The sequence below is a fragment of the Vanessa tameamea genome, chromosome 13 (genome assembly GCF_037043105.1).
Source record: "Vanessa tameamea isolate UH-Manoa-2023 chromosome 13, ilVanTame1 primary haplotype, whole genome shotgun sequence".
Taxonomy (NCBI): Eukaryota; Metazoa; Arthropoda; class Insecta; order Lepidoptera; family Nymphalidae; genus Vanessa; species Vanessa tameamea.
The window spans coordinates 11,307,067-11,328,605 of record NC_087321.1 but is presented as its reverse complement, the minus strand read 5'-3'; the positions used below and the strand labels follow the sequence as shown (position 1 = coordinate 11,328,605).

General features: G+C 31.4%; 1 protein-coding gene across 1 annotated transcript in view; it reads right to left on the bottom strand.

The window, feature by feature from the left end:
- LOC113394925 (lutropin-choriogonadotropic hormone receptor-like) overlaps positions 1 to 12,793 on the bottom strand; it is a 46,535-nt gene extending 33,742 nt beyond the window's left edge. Inside the window, exon 1 of the mRNA XM_064216720.1 lies at positions 12,421 to 12,793. Coding sequence (XP_064072790.1) covers positions 12,421 to 12,472 — 52 coding nt within the window. The 5' untranslated portion in view covers positions 12,473 to 12,793. The remainder of the gene's footprint in view (positions 1 to 12,420) is intronic.
- Between the last annotated feature and the right edge of the window lie 8,746 nt (positions 12,794 to 21,539).

Below are 21,539 nucleotides of genomic sequence, written 5' to 3'. Positions count from 1 at the left end.
GAGAGACTATTTAGAGGCGAGGTGTGACTATCGACTTTGCCTCTAGATAGTTTCCGAACTTTCGTGTTACCAATCTGCTTATAATTCGACGACGATGTAAACTTTAATGTGATATTTTCCGCAGATGTATTTGAAACGCGAAACTTACTGAAGTGCTCACCATAGTAGACGGCAGTTGAGAGACTATTTAGAGGCGAGGTGTGACTATCGACTTTGCCTCTAGATAGTTTCTGAACTTTCGTGTTACCAATCTGCTTATAATTCGACGAAGATGTAAACTCTAATGTGTTATTTTCCACAGATGTATTTGAAACGCGCTGGAGTGCTCGTCAAAGTAAACGGCAGTTGAGAGACTATTTAGAGGCGTGGTGTGACTACCCACTTTGCCTCTAGATAGTTTCCGAACTTTCGTGTTACCAATCTGCTTATAATTCGACGAAGATGTAAACTCTAATGTGATATTGTCCACAGATGTATTTAAAACGCGCGGGAGTGCTCGTCTAAGTAAACGGCAGTTGAGAGACTATTTAGAGGCGAGGAGTGACTATCGACTTTGCCTCTAGATAGTTTCTGAACTTTCGTGTTACCAATCTGCTTATAATTCGACGAAGATGTAAACTCTAATGTGTTATTTTCCACAGATGTATTTAAAACGCGCTGGAGTGCTCGTTAAAGTAAACGGCAGTTGAGAGACTATTTAGAGGCGAGGTGTGACTATCGACTTTGCCTCTAGATAGTTTCTGAACCTTCGTGTTACCAATCAGCTTGTAATTCGACGAAGATGTAAACTCTAATGTGATATTTTCCACAGATGTATTTGAAACGCGCTGGTGTGCTCGCCATGGTAGACGGCAGTTGAGAGACTATTTAGAGGCGAGGTGTGAGTATCAACTTTGCCTCTAGATAGTTTCTGAACCTTCGTGTTACCATTCAGCTTATAATTCGACGAAGATGTAAACTTTAATGTGATATTTTCCACAGATGTATTTCAAACGCGCTGGAGTGCTCGCCATGGTAGACGGCAGTTGAGAGACTATTTAGAGGCGAGGTGTGACTACCGACTTTGCCTCTAGATAGTTTCCGAACTTTCGTGTTACCAATCTGCTTATAATTCGACGAAGATGTAAACTTTAATGTGATATTTTCCACAGATGTATTTAAAACGCGAAACTTACTGAAGTGCTCACCATAGTAGACGGCAGTTGAGAGACTATTTAGAGGCGAGGTGTGACTATCGACTTTGCCTCTAGATAGTTTCCGAACTTTCGTGTTACCAATCTGCTTATAATTCGACGAAGATGTAAACTTAAATGTGATGTTATTCACAGATATATTTAAATTTTACTTGAGTGCTCACCATAGTAGACGGCAGTTGAGAGACTATTTAGAGGCGAGGTGTGACTACTGACTTTGCCTCTAGATAGTTTCCGAACTTTTGTGTTACCAATCTGCTTATAATTCGACGAAGATGTAAACTCTAATGTGTTATTTTCCACAGATGTATTTAAAACGCGCTGGAGTGCTCGTTAAAGTAAACGGCAGTTGAGAGACTATTTAGAGGCGAGGTGTGACTATCGACTTTGCCTCTAGATAGTTTCTGAACCTTCGTGTTACCAATCAGCTTGTAATTCGACGAAGATGTAAACTCTAATGTGATATTTTCCACAGATGTATTTGAAACGCGCTGGTGTGCTCGCCATGGTAGACGGCAGTTGAGAGACTATTTAGAGGCGAGGTGTGAGTATCGACTTTGCCTCTAGATAGTTTCCGAACTTTCGTGTTACCAATCAGCTTATAATTCGACGAAGATGTAAACTCTAATGTGTTATTTTCCACAGATGTATTTAAAACGCGCTGGAGTGCTCGTTAAAGTAAACGGCAGTTGAGAGACTATTTAGAGGCGAGGTGTGACTATCGACTTTGCCTCTAGATAGTTTCTGAACCTTCGTGTTACCAATCAGCTTGTAATTCGACGAAGATGTAAACTCTAATGTGATATTTTCCACAGATGTATTTGAAACGCGCTGGTGTGCTCGCCATGGTAGACGGCAGTTGAGAGACTATTTAGAGGCGAGGTGTGAGTATCGACTTTGCCTCTAGATAGTTTCCGAACTTTCGTGTTACCAATCAGCTTATAATTCGACGAAGATGTAAACTCTAATGTGTTATTTTCCACAGATGTATTTAAAACGCGCTGGAGTACTCGTTAAAGTAAACGGCAGTTGAGAGACTATTTAGAGGCGAGGTGTGACTATCGACTTTGCCTCTAGATAGTTTCCGAACTTTCGTGTTACCAATCTCCTTATAATTCGACGAAGATGTAAACTTTAATGTGATATTTTCCACAGATGTATTTCAAACGCGCTGGAGTGCTCGCCACGGTAGACGGCAGTTGAGAGACTATTTAGAGGCGAGGTGTGACTATCGACTTTGCCTCTAGATAGTTTTTGAACTTTCGTGTTACCAAACTACATATAAATTGATGAAGATGTTTATTTTAAATGTGTTGGAGTCATCGGCATAGTATCCGGCAGTTGAGAGGCTATTTAGGGGCGAGGTGTGAATATCAACTTTGCCTCTAGATAGTTTCTGAACTTTCGTGCTACAAATCGGCATATAGTTTGACGAAGATTTTTATTTTAATGTGTTATTGAATGTTTTTCACAGACCTATAGAAAATGTTCTGAAATGTTTGCTATTGTAGAGCACTATTGAGAGACTATTTAGAGGCGAGATGTGATAACTAACACAGAAGCGAACTCTACATTAATTCTTAATTTTTGTGCTATTAATCTAAATTGATAAATTTGTCTATTTTACTGTCGTATTTTCTAAACATGTATTTGAAGTGTGTACGAGTAGTGGAATACTCGCATCTATACACCGCAAATAAGAGACTTTCTACTTTGCCTCTAGATAGTTTCTGAACTGTCGTACTACCAATCGATATCAAGTTCGATGAAGATTTATACATGTATTGTGATATTTCATATATGTTTTTGAAATGAGCTGAAGTGTTCGCTATTGTAGTCGTAGGTTAGGGGGACTATTTAGACGTAAGGTGTGACTATTGACTTTGCCTCTAGATAGTTTCTGAACTGTCGTACTACTAATCTACATCTAATTCAAAGAAGATTTATACTTTACCGTGATAATTTTTATGTAATTGAAGTGTGTAGATTTCAGCACTATAAACGGTAAGTATGTTCTCATTACAGTAGTGGACAATTCAGAGACTATGTAGAGGCGAGGTGTGACCATCGACTTTGCCTCTAGATAGTTTCTGAAGTGTCGTACTACTTATCTACATATAGTTCAAAGAAGATTTATACTTTACCGTGATAATTTTTAAGTAATTGAAGTGTGTTGATTTCAGCACTATAAACGGTAAGTATGTTCTCACTATAGTAGTGCACAATTCAGAGACTATTTAGAGGCGAGGTGTGACCATCGACTTTGCCTCTAGATAGTTTCTGAAATGTCGTGCTACTAATCTACATGTAAATCGATGAAGATTTTTTTAAAATGTGTTGGAGTCTTCGACATAGTAGATGGCAGTTAAGAGGCTATTCAGAGATGAGGTGTGACTATCGACTTTGCCTCTAGATAGTTTCTGAAGTTTTGTGCTACCAAGCTGCATATAGTTCGACGAAGATGTATACTTTAAGTATGCTGGAACAATCGTTATAGTAGTCAGCAGTTGAGAGACTATTCAGAAGCGAGGTTTATCTATTGACTTTGTCTCTAGTTAGTTTTCAGTGAGCTCTGGTATAGTATTAGGAGTATATTAACTGTTTGTGACAATAGTAAAAAATAATAAATGTATTAACATTAAGTGCTTAAATATATACAAATATGAATCAAAATTAGTTACTGTATAAATCTTGACCGCGTGGAATGGACAATAGTTGATTATTAAAATACCAATTTCAATAATTACTTTACATTAGAATGTTATGTTGTCTTATCAGCTGCGTTGGTGAAGTAGTAAATTTATAGAGATGCAGAACCCCAAGTCCTGGATTCATATTTATAAAAATATTTATTGGAATTATGTATACATTTTCAAAATTTAAGCCTTTTCTTCAAGTTATATATACCAAAAAATGTGATACTATTCAAATAATCAAACCGAGTACTGTTATTGTCTTGTCATACAGATTTGTATTTGGAGTTTCAGAATCAATGTAAATTGAAAAATTATTAAATAATAACTGAGTTGGAACCGCATTGGAACTTGCAGCACTTGAGTCGGAAGTTTAGAAAATATCTAAGGGCAACGTGTGACTATTAACTTTGCCTCTAGATAGTTTCTTGATTTTCGAGCTACAAAACTGCGATCGACTTCAAAGTTTATCATGCTTATCGTAACGAAGAAGATTATAACTATTATACACCATATATATATTATAAACAATGGCTCTTCAATATATAACTGGCTTAAGTAATAAGGTTTACCAAGGTCAAAAATAAAGGATCAGAAAAGGTGAGGAGTCCTACTGGATGTGGAAGACGGAGAACACAGAGGAGTCTTTGGAGAAGTTGATGACCGGTAGTGGTCTACGATTGGATGAATGAGGCTTTGGCCGACAACTAAGAAACTATATGAGAGCAACGTCTGCATAACAATTCTGCCTTCAGATAGCTTCTTTTGCTTCGTCCTGTGAACCTAATCTACGGTCGTTGAAGGTAATAATTATGATGGAATAAACAAGTACGAAACCTACCTGGAGTACCTATGTATGTATAAACATATAACATTATAAATGCATTCCATAAAAATGTAAATTACAACAGTATTGCGAAGTAACTCCTTAGGTTCCATTTCATGAACTTTAGATTATTAATTTGAATAAAAAATAATTTTAAAAAGGTTATTTTTTGTCAGCAATAAAACTATTTTGTTATCATTTTATATAATTCAGATTTAAGATTTCAAGTTCATTATTATTATAATGCAGTATAGTATACCGTAAAGTAAATAATTTATTAATTTAAAACATAATATTATAACCTTGAATGGTTTTACATCCAGTTATGTATAATAAATAGTTCGTTTATACATTGATAGTTATATAATTACTGCTAAGATATATGGAAATACTATTGTTTTGCGATTACGCATGAGTAATTTTCATCGACTTTAAGGTTTATCTCTATTCGTCTATCTGTATGTGTTTTTTGTATGTTTATGGTTCTAATTTGATGTTTATTTGTGGATTAGGTTCAGCATAGTGCCCAAGACGGTACCATCAATTTCATTAGAATTGGACATTGTAAGTTTTTATACTTAAATAATACATTCAAGTATTTTTTCAATATTTCAAGAACTTTTAATGAAGTTTTCGATTGTTGTTCTATAAAGTATTGAAATATTAATGTCATCTTAAATTAAACTAAAAACTTTGCTCTTACAGGCAATTTTGAATTGTTAATTTACAAGATTAATTTTTACTTTGAAACTAAGCTACTGGTTCGGAATTTATATAAACTCAGTAGTTAATAAAAAAATATGTACACATTATTAAACAATCATATATACAGTTATATATAGTGTATAGGAACCCTATAAAATAACCTCTAATACAAATAGTTAATAAGTAAGTAAGTAATACTATTAAGAAGCCATTAATCTCCATTTAAGAACTTTAGTTATAACTTCCATTAAGGATGACCTCCTGGTTTTAGTTCCTCGGCTTTGTGACAAGAAACTTCGCACGCACGCGCAAATAAGTTAACTTCATTAAGGGGAAAAAATTAACATACGTTTAATTTGATATGTTTTTCGAACAAGTGTTTTGGACGATATAAATGGGCATCTTTGGAGGAGGCCCTCACCCAAATTGGAGTTCTTGCAGAGGAAACGTTAAGTGAATAGATATAAAACTTAGAATTACTAACTATTAATTATTTTATAACTATACTTATTAACTAACATAGTTTTATAGTTTTCAAGCAATGTAAAATTCAAGAATTAAAAAGAAGGTATTATTAATTAATTTGTTTTTATATTTGATTTTTTCTTAACTATATAATTAAATACATTGTATTGATTGAAAAGCATATCTTCTTTTTTTTGCTGATATGGTGCGATATAGCAAATATGATACTTATATTATGTTATTGAAAGCAATATTAATTTTACTTCAATTATCAACAACATATTTACAAATATATAACAGTTATACTCGAGATTTAGTTTGAATAAAATACAATAAAAGAGATTTTCAAATATGTACCTAATTTAATAAAATGTAAGTTAATCAATAAAATCTCAACGTTAAAACAGGCGTTTGTAATGTTATTATTTTTTTATTAATTCACTTAATTTGGGAATTAAGAACTGTAAGTAAGTTCTTGAGTTTCGAAGGTGAAAATATACAAGTGAGTATCTAAAGTTACTAAAGAAATATAGTAGAACCCCGTGTGGTGTTACCATAGTTTGTAAAGATAAATATGAACACTAATATTTAGGATTTTTATAACAAATATAAAGCATATCAGATTTATACATACGAATTATACATACAAATTTAAGGAATAACTAATTTTTATTAGTTGTTACTAAAAAATTTGAGTTTCATTTATATGATTAATATACTCGTACATTATGGTTTACAATATTCCGACGTGATTCATTTAATTTTTTCAAGAGATCGTGCACGGACACTTGCGTATCGAATAAAATGTATGTACGCCAGAATTGTTTATCGTAATTTAATTTTACCATGAGCGTGCCAGTGCTATATAATGTCACTAAAAAAAAATAAGGCTGAGTGGATAGCGATGTTTTTCTGATGCTAACAGAGCAATAACCTCTACCTCACGTATAAGTTAATAAAGAAATAAATTAAAAAAATAAATCTGCAATCCATAAGCGGTGCCGCACCATCACATTTCTGACTCTGAGGGAATCGCCGAACGTTGCTAGTCAAGTTACCAAAGACAAATCATCAAGTAATTCCGACAGAAAATTAAAACGATGTCACCGTCGTGACAACATTTATTTAATATAATAGTTCTGCCGAGGTGTTATTTGTTCATCCTTATTTACACACACTTAAATTTTAAAAATATTTTGGTATTGTAATGAGCGGTCAAATATAATCACATTTGATCTAGGCATATTTGAAATTACACTTTATAGATTTTGAATATGTTAAGTTTGAAGCTCAGCATGATAAATAGGTAATACTAGGTAATACTAATACTAGGTATATTAATAGCCCTATGTAAACCATTTGCAACTTAGATAAATCCCAAGTCTTCCGTTAAGAAAATCATCTGGTGCTTATTTCGTAGTTTTGAAAATAGACGAGGCAGAATTTTATGTTTGAAAGTTTGTGAATTTTAATATACAGTTTTCCTGGTCCTTAAGATTATTATTGATATACCAACTATTATCAAAGGCGGCACAACTTTGTGCGTTATCGTTAAATTATAAGTGTAGTAATCCGTCAGCCACGATGTGACAACATAGAATTTATTGCTAAAATAAACAAACGTTTTAAAATTGTCTAGTGCGCAATAAAACGATGGCCGTATGATATCTGGTTAGATTGTAATAATTATGTTATGTTAAAGGGGTCACAATTTGTTTTTGCGACCCTATAACATCAAAAGTATATTTTTACAAAAGTATACCTTCGTGTACTTCCGTTTTGTCAATACCAGCGATTGATCTGAATTTTTATATACACAGGTACTATGATGGTGTTAACGAATATATAGTCAAAATACCCGAACTCATCACTAATAATACATTAATAACACACATCAATGGCAAATGGTAAATATGACGACACATGCTTGCTTTAGATCGGAGAATCGATTCACAATCTTATAAAAACTGCCCAAAATGTTTTAAATATCTTAGACTAATAGCTACAATATGTTTTAGTTTATATAAACGTTTCGAAAACATCGTATAATATGATATTTTCAGCGCAAAACAGACCTATACCGTCTTATGAAGAACTGAAAGTTAATAATAACATCGTAGATTATCAAACGCTGAAAAATATTGAGGTTTGAATGACGTTAGACCTTAGAAATAAATTTGACCGCCGTCACACAGACTCCATAACTAAAAATAATTTCATTAGATGGTGCTCTTCGAAGATCAGTGAGCAACATTCGACGTAAAATCAGAAATATTTTTATGACACGTTAGTTGAACCATGATTAGAACTGAAGTATGGGTTAGTGCAAATATTAGCGCAAGTAGCAAATAGAAAGATTTCTCAAAACAGCCTATTAAAAAAAATTTATATGGATTAGGGCACTCTCACAAAACTCGATAATCGTACTCTCCCAAATCTCTCTACGAAAATCTAAACTTATTATCAATAAAATAAAAGTAACAATAAATAATTATCAATAAACAAAAGTAATATAAATTATGTCTACTTATTGGAAAAATAATAACAAACGTTTTACACAAACAGCTTACGTTTTAAACCAATTCTCACATTGCATTAGAAAGAGAAATAAATTGGAATTGTCAAAATACGGAATAATTTATTTTAAGGAGCACAGCTGTTAAATTATTTAGATGTAGACGATGCAAAATCTATTAGTATATTTAAGAAGAAAATAAAGAACCATTACAGATCCGACTAATGATTGGTTACATAAAATTTTAATAATATAATTATCCTGATATTAAGTGACCTGTGTACTTTTTTGAGAAAATAAATGGCTTTTACTTTTATTGTTGGTGTCGCTTTTATAGTTCTTATTCTATAATGGGTGATAGGCATAATATGAGATACCACCTGGATGAAACCTGTACGTAAATACATTATCGTAGATATAAACCAAAATAATATAAAAAATTTGAATGTAATCTACTTTATTATTAGTAAGTTTTCGAGTAACATTTTCCTCCGTATGTTTTATTATCCATTACGGTTATATTTTTATTTTATTAGGTATAAGATATCGTAAAAAAATCAAATATTTAAAGATGCTTTTAAAAAGTAATAAAATCTCGCTGTTACACTAATATGTTATGTTACATACTTAAAATATTAAAAAATATATGTCATCATTATCTGACATTTATTAGATTTTAGATTTATGAAAATAAAAGATATTTGGCTTTTAACCTTCATGCTATAAATTTTAGTTTTTAACTTTTTCAATTTAAAAACCCCAGAACTATTACTAAAAAGTAACGGGAACTTTAGAACTACGTTGAATGCGCAGAGAAATAATATATATTTGTTTTTGATTTGCTGGACTGTGGTCGGCTAATTTATATAAAATTAATTTTAATGTATTGATTATACCGAGAAGAACCACCATTTTAATTACAGAGCAATCTCTGTAATTAAAATGGTGGTTTTCTACTTTCTGAACCGGCGGTAGTTTTACATTTAAATCAACACTGTAACATGGCGATTAAAAGTGCTTCTATGAGCCTACTTGAATAAAGAATATTTTTATTTTGACTAAATTCCATCACCGGCGCGTAAAAAGGTGTTAAAATCGGAAAAACCATGTTACGAATGAGACTTGTAGGATCTTTCTTACGGTGGTAGAGACATAATTTAGATATGCACAATTTCAGCGATCAATGCTCTATTATTACAATGATGATATCCGAATAGGGAACAGAGAGACATACGAGGTGATGCTTGACAATATACAACTGTATTTAGTTGGTATCAGTATAGCAATTGCGATTACCCTATTGAGAGCACTGGTGCTCGTCTTAAATGTCGTTATTCGTATGAGACCTTCACATAGAATTAAAATGATTATTTATAATGACTGATTCTTACTTCTATTAGCATAAGATTATTATTAAAATTGAAGTAATTATGTTTGCGACAAACAGTGCTTACAGGTATGTCACAGATTTATAAGACTTGCTTAAAACAAGAAAATAAAAATATTTGGGTTGGAAAGTAAAATATGTATGTCTATAGATATTTAAAAATCTTTTTTTTTTATTATATCGTCGGCGGACGAGCAAATGGGCTACCTGATGGTAAGTGGTCACCACCCTGCCCATAGACAATGGCGCTGTAAGAAATATTAATCATTCCTTACTTCACCAATGCGCCACCAACCTTGGGAACTAAGATGTTATGTCCCTTGTGCCTGTAGCTACACTGGCTCACTCACCCTTAAAGCCGGAACACAACAATACTGAGTACTACCCAGACGGGCTTGCACAAAGCCCTACCACCAAGTAATACAGTTACTACACAGCCACCTCGATTAATATGTGAAGGATTAAATACTTATAAAATAAGCAAACCATAATCTGGTAAAATAGTCGCGACTTTAATATTAACAATTTATTAATCTTTTTTAAATTCATAGAAATAAATATACAATTATCTATTTATAAAACGTAAAAGTTAACTCTAATGAAACAAACATGTGGATGATTCTCTCGTATACAAATACTTAGAAGTGGACTTTTAAAACTATAAATAAAATACAATTAAATTTCATGTTGTTTATTTTTCTTAAAAGTCTTGTCATAAAACTAGCTCGAACACGTGTTTAAAACCACCTACATATCTACATAATAATTGTTATTGCATTGGTGAATTGCGCATTCCTATTAGTATAATAATAATAACAACAATTTAATGATTATATTTATATTTAATCAATTCTATACAATGAACGTTTTATTCATAAAAATCTGCACTATACACAACTTTATCAATTGCAAATACCTAATACCTCAAAAGACAAGGTGGAAAAAATATATTTATATATAAATTTGTTAATATAATTATACATAATATAGTATAATAGTCATTGGTTTACCATTTTAATGAACCTTTGTAGAAAAAAAAAATTAAAAATAAAGTCAGCCAAAGATGGAATTTGATGTTTTTTAATTGACAATTCAGACACATTTTGTTCATCACTAGTTGTCGCACACGGCTTCGCTTGCGTTTTAGATAGACTTGGAGTTCAAGCTTGGTTCATACCAAATTTCATCAAATTCTGTTCAGTGGTTCGGCCGTGAAAACGTAACAGACAGACTTACTTTCGCAATTATAATATTAGTAAATACATATATATTTTATTGTCTACGAATATTTTTTGTCAACACTTCGCGAAAATCGTTTTTCTATTTTCATTATACTACTCATATAAATTAAATCTACGTAATATTTTTTAACATTATTCTAATGTAAAATAGTTGTAGATTTTATAACGATTCTTGATTTGAAATGTAAAACGTGTACTATGGAGCGCCTTGAGGAATCGTTAAATGTCTCTAAGTGTGACAGTTAATGACTTTTAATCACTAATGGAGTTTATATGCGAACTAATGACCAATAAAAACTGTAACTTACGGACTGATAGTAGGCGGATGTGTACTAATATAATTAGAGTAGCTAAGTGATAGCACTTTATAAACTTTGAAGATTACATATCAGAATTATAAATTAAATCAACGAAAATTCAAATCGTTAAAGTAATCCTCTATCACATTCTAGCCAATTTAAAGTTATCATTTAATATTTCACAATATTTTTGATTAATGTTAAAGGTAAATTTTATTTCGCACATTTAATCTATATGAGTTTTACTATCTACATTGTACTCCCTGATAGTAAAACGATTTTCGCGAAGTATTGACAATAAGACTAATATCTATTGTAAATGCGAAAGACAGACAGAGTTATCTATCTGTTACCTCTTACCGCTTAAATCGCTGAATGGATTTAGACAAATTTGGTATGGAGATAGTTTGAGACCCGGAGAAGGAAATAGGCAATATTCGCTCCTCGAGGGGTGAAATGTTGCGTGAGGCTTGTGTGCTATAGGTAAAGTTTTATAAATTTCGCGCGGATGAAGCTGCAGGGTCAGCTAGTCGTCATACATCAGTCTCTTAATGTTGAAGATAATGCATTATTTTTATTTATTATTTCTTTTGCTTTATATTATAAACGTAATATATTCAATACCCCTATTTTGATAGCCTTTTTGAATTAGCATAAATCGTTACAGAATGTTTGTTTAACATATAATATGCATATATTAACATATGCTTTTCATATCAACACACTTCGTGGAGAATAGATTATATGTATAGATTTTAATAACTATTTGGTGGAATACTGCAAATCCATTATTAAAACGGGACATTACTGTAAAACTACAAGTGTCACTTCTCCTGACACCTGTAGAGGTATTTTAAGACGTAGTATTATTGTTCGCCTAGGAAATCTGAATTGAGATTCAACGAGGAAATGGTGCTATTGTATAGCATTCTTGCTGGTAATATTCCTTTTATTCATTTTAAACGAAGTGGACAATAAAACTAAACTCGTTGAAAATAGTTTTTTTTATATATTATACACGAAATGTACTATATACTTACCTACTTTACATATTACCTATGTTAGTCTATGAGACACAATTAATAATAACACTCACCAAATAAAATGAGGCATGCCATTAAAATTTGACATTTTCTTTTAGAAAACATTTCAAATGTTTTCCTTAAAACAAAAACTTAGTTAATTATTCACAATTCACACAGTTATTTCTTACGAACAGTCTTCATTATTACATTAATTATAATTTATTTTAAACACCAACGACACTTTTTTTAAATCATATTTTTAAATATTACGCGTATATTTATTATTAGGATCTTTTATCACTTGTCACAGAAGCAAAAGATATAGTTTCGCTATTAAACAATATTTCGTATTTATTTATATTTTACTAATTATACTAATATAAATAATGTAGTCGTAATTAAACGTTGTAGAGAAAAATGAAGACGCGTGCACTCGCTACACAATTACGCGCCAAACTGATACTGGCTTACCATGCCATTAATTGTTTGTGAGTACGACGTTTTTTTCAGAGGCTGAAACGGATCTTGAAACGCCGTGATACAGCCGTATCTATCGTTATTATTACTTAATAATTAAATTAATGATAATTTCACAGTGTCGATTTAACGTAAAACAAAAGTTTTATAATTTTTTTAGGCATAAAATTGTAAATTGACAGCGCTTCAAATTTAAATAATTATATAAAAATATAGATATAAGCAATTTGATAATTTGACATCTCATATGCACCACCGACCTTGGAAAATAAGTTGTTATGTCTCATGTAATTGTAATTCCAATATGAAATAGGAAGGCAACAATACAAATTATTTTCCATTTTGGCGTTAGTATGTGATGAGTATGTGATGTTTGGTGGTAGAGAATTTGAATGTCTCGTTGGTATAGTAGCTATAAAGTCACAGATCCCGTGGTCCTGGGTTCGAACTCCACGTCAGGCCGATAAAAATATATTGCTTTTTTTTATCGAATGTATGTATGGGTAGTATGGGAGTTGGAAGTATGTATACTCCCGTGCCTCTGATACTGCGACCGAACTCTTTTCGGTCGTGTCGGATTATGAGACTGGGAGGGAGGGAAGAGGGACCTGTGTTTGCGCACTCATTTATGCACTATATGTCCTGCGTAGTTGGCTGGTCACCCTTGACAATGGCCGCTGTAAGCGAAATTGGTCAGGACGACATCATTACCAAAGCTACTACCAAATTCGAGAGGCAAATTCCCAGGCCTCTTACATATGGAGTAATACCTAATTTTTGTAAGTTAATTATAAAATTTGAAAAAAAGCTTTTAAGTGAATGGTTTTTAAAACGAAAGTGCAATTTATTAATCCACGGATAAATAGTCCGCCGAGATGCATCAGCGGTATTAACTGCAGTGGATACGGCTCGCCTTGTTTGTTTTAGTTACTTACACACCATAAAGTCCTATGGTATTTTGCTCTTTGATAATGTAGACGATATTTGTGTTGCAGAAGACGGCTATATTTGCACAATATAAATAAACTGATCTCAAAGTTTAATTATAAAACAAATTTTAAAACAAAAATTACTTCTCAATCGCAAATATGTGAATGATTTTTTCTAGAAATTGTAATGTACGTACTCTTAGTACCAGAAACGAGAACAAGTACAAGCCAGTTGCGTATGTTACCCAAATATAATATAGTTACTCATAAATATAATGACACAGACGTGTAATAATTACTATTTAGTGACATGAATCTCATATTTCGTAAACTTAGACACTAGTATAAACTATAGCACACATATTGGACGATGATAACTTGATAATGTACTTATATGCTGTTTTTATTTTTGTTTCAATTTTAATTTTAATTGTAAATATATATATATATTTTTTTTTTTTTTGTGTATTAGCTTTCAGTGTAAACTTGATTGATTTGTGTTTTATGTTATTTTTGTTTTATATTACAGTGTTTTTAAAATTGTTTGTTTCCCAAATAAATAAATAAATAAATAAATAAAAATGATTATTGGACGATGCACGAGATTGTTGTAAAGGTCAATTTTGGTCAAAGGTGATTTTGGAAGGATGGTGTTTAGCACTTTAGACCTCACAATTCACACACATTCATACTTTTAACGTATTATTTCCGTATATTTTTTAAATTTTTCTTTGAAAACCGCTTTTAACGCGTGTAAATTTAGTACCTGCGGTAATGGATTATATTATATTTTTTTGTGAATAATTTATGAGAGTGTATTTTAACAATAAATAAATCACAGCAATGCAATCATTGCTATACCAAATAATATAAAAATGAAACAATTCATAATAAAAACTGAAATATTATGTTGCCTTATCAGTAAATTGCGTTTAAAAAGCTAAATGCCAATAGGTAAGTTCATATATTGTACAGACTTCTATAAAATGATTCTTATTTCGTCGCAATGCGTCATAAGCCCAGAAGACGCATAAAAAGATTTACTGGCCGAATACACGAGTAACTTCAATATTCGCTTACTATAAAAAAGTTCGCCGCATATTTCTTTGTTAGTTATTGAATTTTATATTTAGTCTACTACTTTAAAATTTATCGACGTTTCTTCATAAAGCGAGCGGGAAGGAATATAGAAAGCTGATTTTAGATACAATTTAACTGGACTTATGCAATAGATCGTTTGGTTTATTTGTATTTTTTAGATTTCGACAAGATCGTCATATGACATAGAATGATCACAATATTATGATGCATATTTAATAAGATAATCCTTATTATCTTACCAATAAAAAAACCGAATTAGCAAAGACGTGATAAGGTAGAGCAGAACAGATAACCCATGGCATAGCATTAAATACTGGCATGTAACACAATTTCAGCAAAAACATGTATATGACACAATCATGCAAGCTGTTTCCAATAATTCAGGTGGATTATATTTCTTGGATGCACCTGGTGGTACAGGCAAAACGTTCGTTATATCATTGATTTTAGAAACTGTTCGATCGGAACAGAAAATTGCATTGGCACTTGCATCTTCGGGAATTGCTGCTACATTATTAGAAGGGGGTCGAACCGCACACTCTGCATTAAAATCGCCATTGAATGTACAGATGATTGAAACTCCAATTTGCAATATTTCGCGAAATCCTGCTATGGCAAGTGTACAATGGCGAATAAAAAATCACTAGAAGCATTTAATCGAACAATGCAAGATTTACGTGGTAATCAACAGCTTTTTGGTGGCGCTTTGATATTACTGTCAGGGGATTTTCGTCAAACATTGCCTGTCATTCCTCGATCAACTCCTGCTGATGAAATAAATGCCTGTTTGAAGTCATCAGTTCTTTGGAGATATGTACAAAAATTGACACTAAACATTAATATGCGTATTAACCTACAAAATGATCCAGCTGCCCATGAGTTTTCAAACAATTGTTAGAAATAGGTGATGGCAAAATACAAATCGACAGGACCAAGGGACTGATCGCTATACCGAATAATTTTTGTACTATTGTGCAATCGATAGATGAATTAATTGAACGTGTTTTTCCGAATATTCTTCAGAATTATATAAATCATAATTGGTTGAGAGAACGCGCCATTTTAGCACCAAAGAACATTCATATCAATGCTATTAATTTTCAAATTCAAGAGAAACTTCCAGGTGTATTCACGACATATAAATCAATTGACAGTGCTATGAATCAAGATGAGGCATTGAACTTTCCAGTTGAATTTTTAAATTCATTGGAACCGGCTGGTATGCCACCGCACTGCTTAAATCTGAACGTTGGTTCTTTAATTATATTATTGCGAAATATTAATCCACCAAAACTGTGTAATGGCCCCAGATTGACAGTGAATAAGTTATTGCCAAATTTGATCGAAGCTACGATCTTAACTGGTAAATCTAAAGGTGAAGTTTGTTTGATATCGCGTATCCCTATGATTCAAACTGATATGCCATTCAAGTTCAAACGATTACAATATCCTGTTCGTTTATCATTTGCGATGTCCATCAACAAGGTCCAAGGGCAAACACTTCACGTTTGTGGTGTGAATTTGGAAGAATCATGTTTTTCACACGGCCAACTTTATGTTGCCTGATCCAGAGTCGGTACCCCCAGCCGTTTGTTTATTCACACTCAAAATGGAAATACCAAAAATATTGTTTATCCAAAAGTTATGAATTATTTTTTTAAATAGCTAGCAATTAAGTAAATATATTTTTTAAGAAATTAATCGATGGTCTAACTGAAATTTGTATTATATCACTTTATACGTAGCGAAGCACGTACCGGGCCGCTAGTTTATTTATATTTCAAAACTGGTCACATTAAGTGCTTAAATATATATAGGTACAAATATGAATTAAAAAAAGTTACTGTATAAATCTTGACCGCGTGGAATGGTGGCAAGAATGCTAGCAGCATTTCCCCGTTGAATGGCAATAATATATGTAATACTATAATGCAAGTACGCGATATTTTTGACGTTTATTAATAACAGTTTTAAAAGTTACAGATACGGAAACATAGAGAGCCATCAAGTCATAGTAATATTATTGAATAACACGACTGAATGATATTGTTCAGATTAAATTGTAAAATAATCAGCGGCCTCCGCACCTTCGTTGCCTCAGGACCTCCAGAAAATCTGACCTAAGTTATATTAATAATGCAAACTATAGATGCACGAAAGGTAAAATCCTGTGAAAAAATCAAACAAGATTTTCAGATGAATGACCCCTACCTAATTATTAATAATTAATCAGTATTTTATTATAATATGTTTCAAAGAACGCGTATAAAATGCGTAACTAATGCTGATCTTACAGTGCGATACGGATCACATTGTTTGCATATATCGAATTAATAAAAAAATAAAAAAAAGTATAAATAAATAACGTCTATAACCTGTAGATAAAACCTTATTTTGTATCCGTGCGAAGTCGACGCGTGCTAATTGGTAATGACATTAATATATGTTATTGTAACGGAACTAAGGCCACCATCGGCGTCGTTAGCTTAAAACTATATTACTTTAACTTTTGTTAATTTAAATACATATCCTCATTAGTAAATAATTTAAGTAAAATTATAGTACAAGATGAAGATTATGATACGTTATTGTATCTAGAATACGAACAGAAAATATGTTTTTAAGGCCTTCATATTCGCCACTACAGATCATAAAATATATATAGAATAGTTTAGTAAGACTTGGAACTTTTCCAAGTTTCATTAATTTTGTATAGGGATTATTTATTAATTTTAGCATGTCTTATAAAGATATTTTATTACGACACGTTTATTATTAATTATACATCTTTATATAAAAGCGAAATACCACTCACTGATTAATCACGAAATCTCAGAAACTAATTTTAAATGGTATTCAAGTATAATAATTATTGAAAACAACTACTACTACTATTATAAGGGGGGATGTTTTATTACCAGTATAACATTAAAAGTAAGTATTATAGAGCGGACCGCGCGGACCGAGTCGTACATAGTTATATTATGAATTAAGATTTGTTTGTTTGTAATAGATAAAATCTGAATCTGTTGAACCGATTATCTAGCACATATTTTTTTTCAGTAACAATAAACTTACTGTTACAAAGTTATTAAATAAACTCTTTTGCGTTTGGCATTCACTCTAAAATACAAGCTCTTCTGAAATAAATAAAATACAAAACTCAAATTCTCTCTATCATTTTAACCATTAATATTTGTAGCCATGGAAATATTTAATACAAGCCCAATTCCGAATGACTTATTTTTAAATTTAAGAATTACTTTATACTTATAGTGTACCTTATGTTTTTAAGTAGGTAGACAAAATTAATGACAGTGCTGTTCATCGGCAACAATTGACTAAAAATTTATTTCGGCCTTTTTTTATATATTGTACTATTAAACGGTTTTCCTTCGCTCACTTGAGTGTAAAGTGTAATTGATTTTTATTACAGAGTCGTACTTTCTTTGAGTTTTGTAAATTAAAAACTTCATGTTTACAAACTTGCAACTAATATAATTAACAGTTCAACTTTACAAAGTATATGTGATAAAAAGTAAGAAATGAAATATTTGATAAAAAAAAATTAATAAAGATTTAGTGAGTTCCAAGATTAGCATTGATTTGCAACAAGACACATTCACTTGATGCATTAATTGGATTAAATATATCAATTATAAATCATTTTTTATATCATGCGTTCGTTGCATGATAAAACTTTTCCTTTATTTATAAACAAAGGAGGGCTTTGGATAATCTAAACGAATAATAAAACTGAAATGACGCAGTGTCTGTGTGAAATACAAAAGGTTTCAAAATATTATTTGATTATTATATTTGATATGGAATTTAAAAGTACAAACTGATTTGGTAATCGAGTGATCTTTCTATAAGTTCTTCTATAATAACATTTATCTAAACTCTTAAATTGGTTTTTATTAAAATTGCAATAGGTATATTAACCCTTTTTATTTAGGGCAATGGAAGAAAAAATATCCCTAAAAAATTCACGACACCAAATTTACCAATAATTTAAATATTTAAATTACAAAAACAACAATGATAGATTTGCCTTAAAATAAGATATTGTTTGTAATCTATATCTATTCCTTTATTGCAGTCATTGTTTATTTGATCGCTAATCAAAGTAATTGACCGTTGCGGGTGAAACTTTTTGATAATAATCTTCTGGAAATACGAATTATGATTATTGCATTACTAGAAGTGTAATATAAATTCTCACCTTCGAAGATAGCTGAGTAACTTCCTATATACTTAGAAGTGTTGTACTTCACTTAGTACGTTGGTAGCTTCACTTAATATAACTTTGTAAAATACGACTCAAAAGTACTTGTAAGCAGGTATTTATGTATTGTGTATTTATGTATTTTTCGTTGTATGTGTATTTATGTGTGTTATTTTAAATATATGGGGCAATGTCACTAGTTGTACCCGTACTTAAAATCAAAACCAAATTCACCACAACCGTCCACAGACACTGGCGCAGTAAACAATATTAAGCATACATACCACCAACCCGTGGAACTAAGATGTTATATCCCTTGTTCCTGTAGTTGCACTGTCTCACTCACCCTTCAAACCGGAGTACTGCTGTTTGGCGGTAGAATATCTGATAAGAGAATAGTACCTATCCAGGCGGGCTTGAACAAAGCCCTACCAACAAGTCAATGAATTCATAAAAAAAATAATCCTTTAAAACATCCCACATGTACTACTACTCTGTATGTAGATTGCATAGCCTAGCTTTGTATGTGTTATTTTGTCAATAAAGAAACTGGTTGGTGCTTTTGATCGGATTGTGTATATCAAAACTAGAAAAGAAGAAAAAAAATCAATTTCTAAATATCCTTTACACTTTGTTTTATGATTGATAAAATGTTAAATGAATGATAAATGCGTAAGTTATAAAGTGCAAATTATACACTTTTCTGTCCTAGACAGACAGAAAATAGTATATTTTTTAAATAAATAAATATCGTAACTTTTGTTATGAATAGTTATTAATAACATAATATACGAGTACTCCGCACGTTATCGCAATTACATCGTTGTTATTCGTCAATATCTATTTTCGTATTTAAAATCTGATAAATAGTCGATTTCATATCTTTACGGTGCGCAAGGTCTAGTTATTTTTAGTGACGTAAATGTAGCTTGTTAATATAATTGTTTATATGTCTTTTTGGTTCTAATATTGTTACAAATATATTTAATATAATCATTATAAAGTTAATTTCTATTTTCACATATAATATAGTTTTTACGGACGAACATATGTACGTACAAAGAATTTTCAGTCTTTATCTTTTAACGGTTTTATTTTTGCCTGACATGGTTCTTATAGATTTATAAAATTCTCTCAGATTATTGTCGTAACCTGCGTATGTTGCGATAGAAAATAGCAAATAATATATTTACGCGTCCGACAGACAATATTGTTGTTGAAGTTGATTTTCTTTCTCAATGTCAAATCAAGCAATTTCAATGGTTCTTCTTTTTCGGACTACGATGTCGTATACGTATACATAGGTATACGTTTCATTCAGTTTTCACGGGATATATTTATGCCCGAAGTGCCATAATCACAGAAGTGCGCTAATACTTTGAACATAATATCATAATTTCACAATAGATGAGTCTTGATGGACGATTATTAAAAAAAAAGACTCAATACAATGCATGCTGTATGCCATAAGCTAGTACTAAATATAAAAACAAAGAATACAATTGAAAATAGCATTACAATACCACATGTACCGAAGATTATTTTATTTACGGCAAGATAAGGCTTAAGACCCGTTCGTAAAGATAGCGATATTTTTCAGATCACGTTATCTAAGGTATGTTCAATAAATTAAATTTTTATGATTAGTATTATTTCAGAATTGTTTTGTCTGTTACTTAGCTGAACTTTTTATAATCTAAGCGGCATAAAATCGTGTACTCGCACATGTACTTGCTCATGATGACTAATGAACATTAACAAAGAAATGTAAGTTGGTACGGATTCGATAATTTTAATACTGGGTATAAACGAATCTTGTACTCAACTTCGAATATTTTACGTTTCGTTATTGCTCTTTAAATAGTACCAATTTAACATCTATATTATTTACGAGACCGCGACCGAGTTACGACCGCAGTATTTTTTTTTTTTTTTTTATTCAACATGTAATTTGTAAATATGCATAAATAGTTTTTAATGTTCGATCAAAATCAAGAAATATATAGAATATAACTCAAATGTTCAATAAGTTGTCTGGGAAAGTTCAATGACCGTTAGAAATACATACTGAAATAGACCTTTTATTACATTTAATGTAAAGTCGGGTTTCGTTTGTTCCGTTCTTTTGCATTATACATTGAACTTGCGGAAGGTCATATTATTTATTGTTAAGTTCATTATGTTTCTATATATTTCAGAATGTTCTTGAATTTTAAATAGTAGTGACATGAAATAACGAGTTGCGAAGTGAAGTACGAGGAACCTCTGACTCTGGACTTGTGATATTTTGCACTTATTTATTTCAGAGACGCCATTTACTGCATACCATACTGATATTCATATATTTTAAAGTAGATTAATTATTTTATTTAAAAAAAAAAGACTCAATACATTACAATAATTCCTTAAGGTGCTCCTGATTCAATTACCTACAAAGTTTCAGTGAAATTAAAAA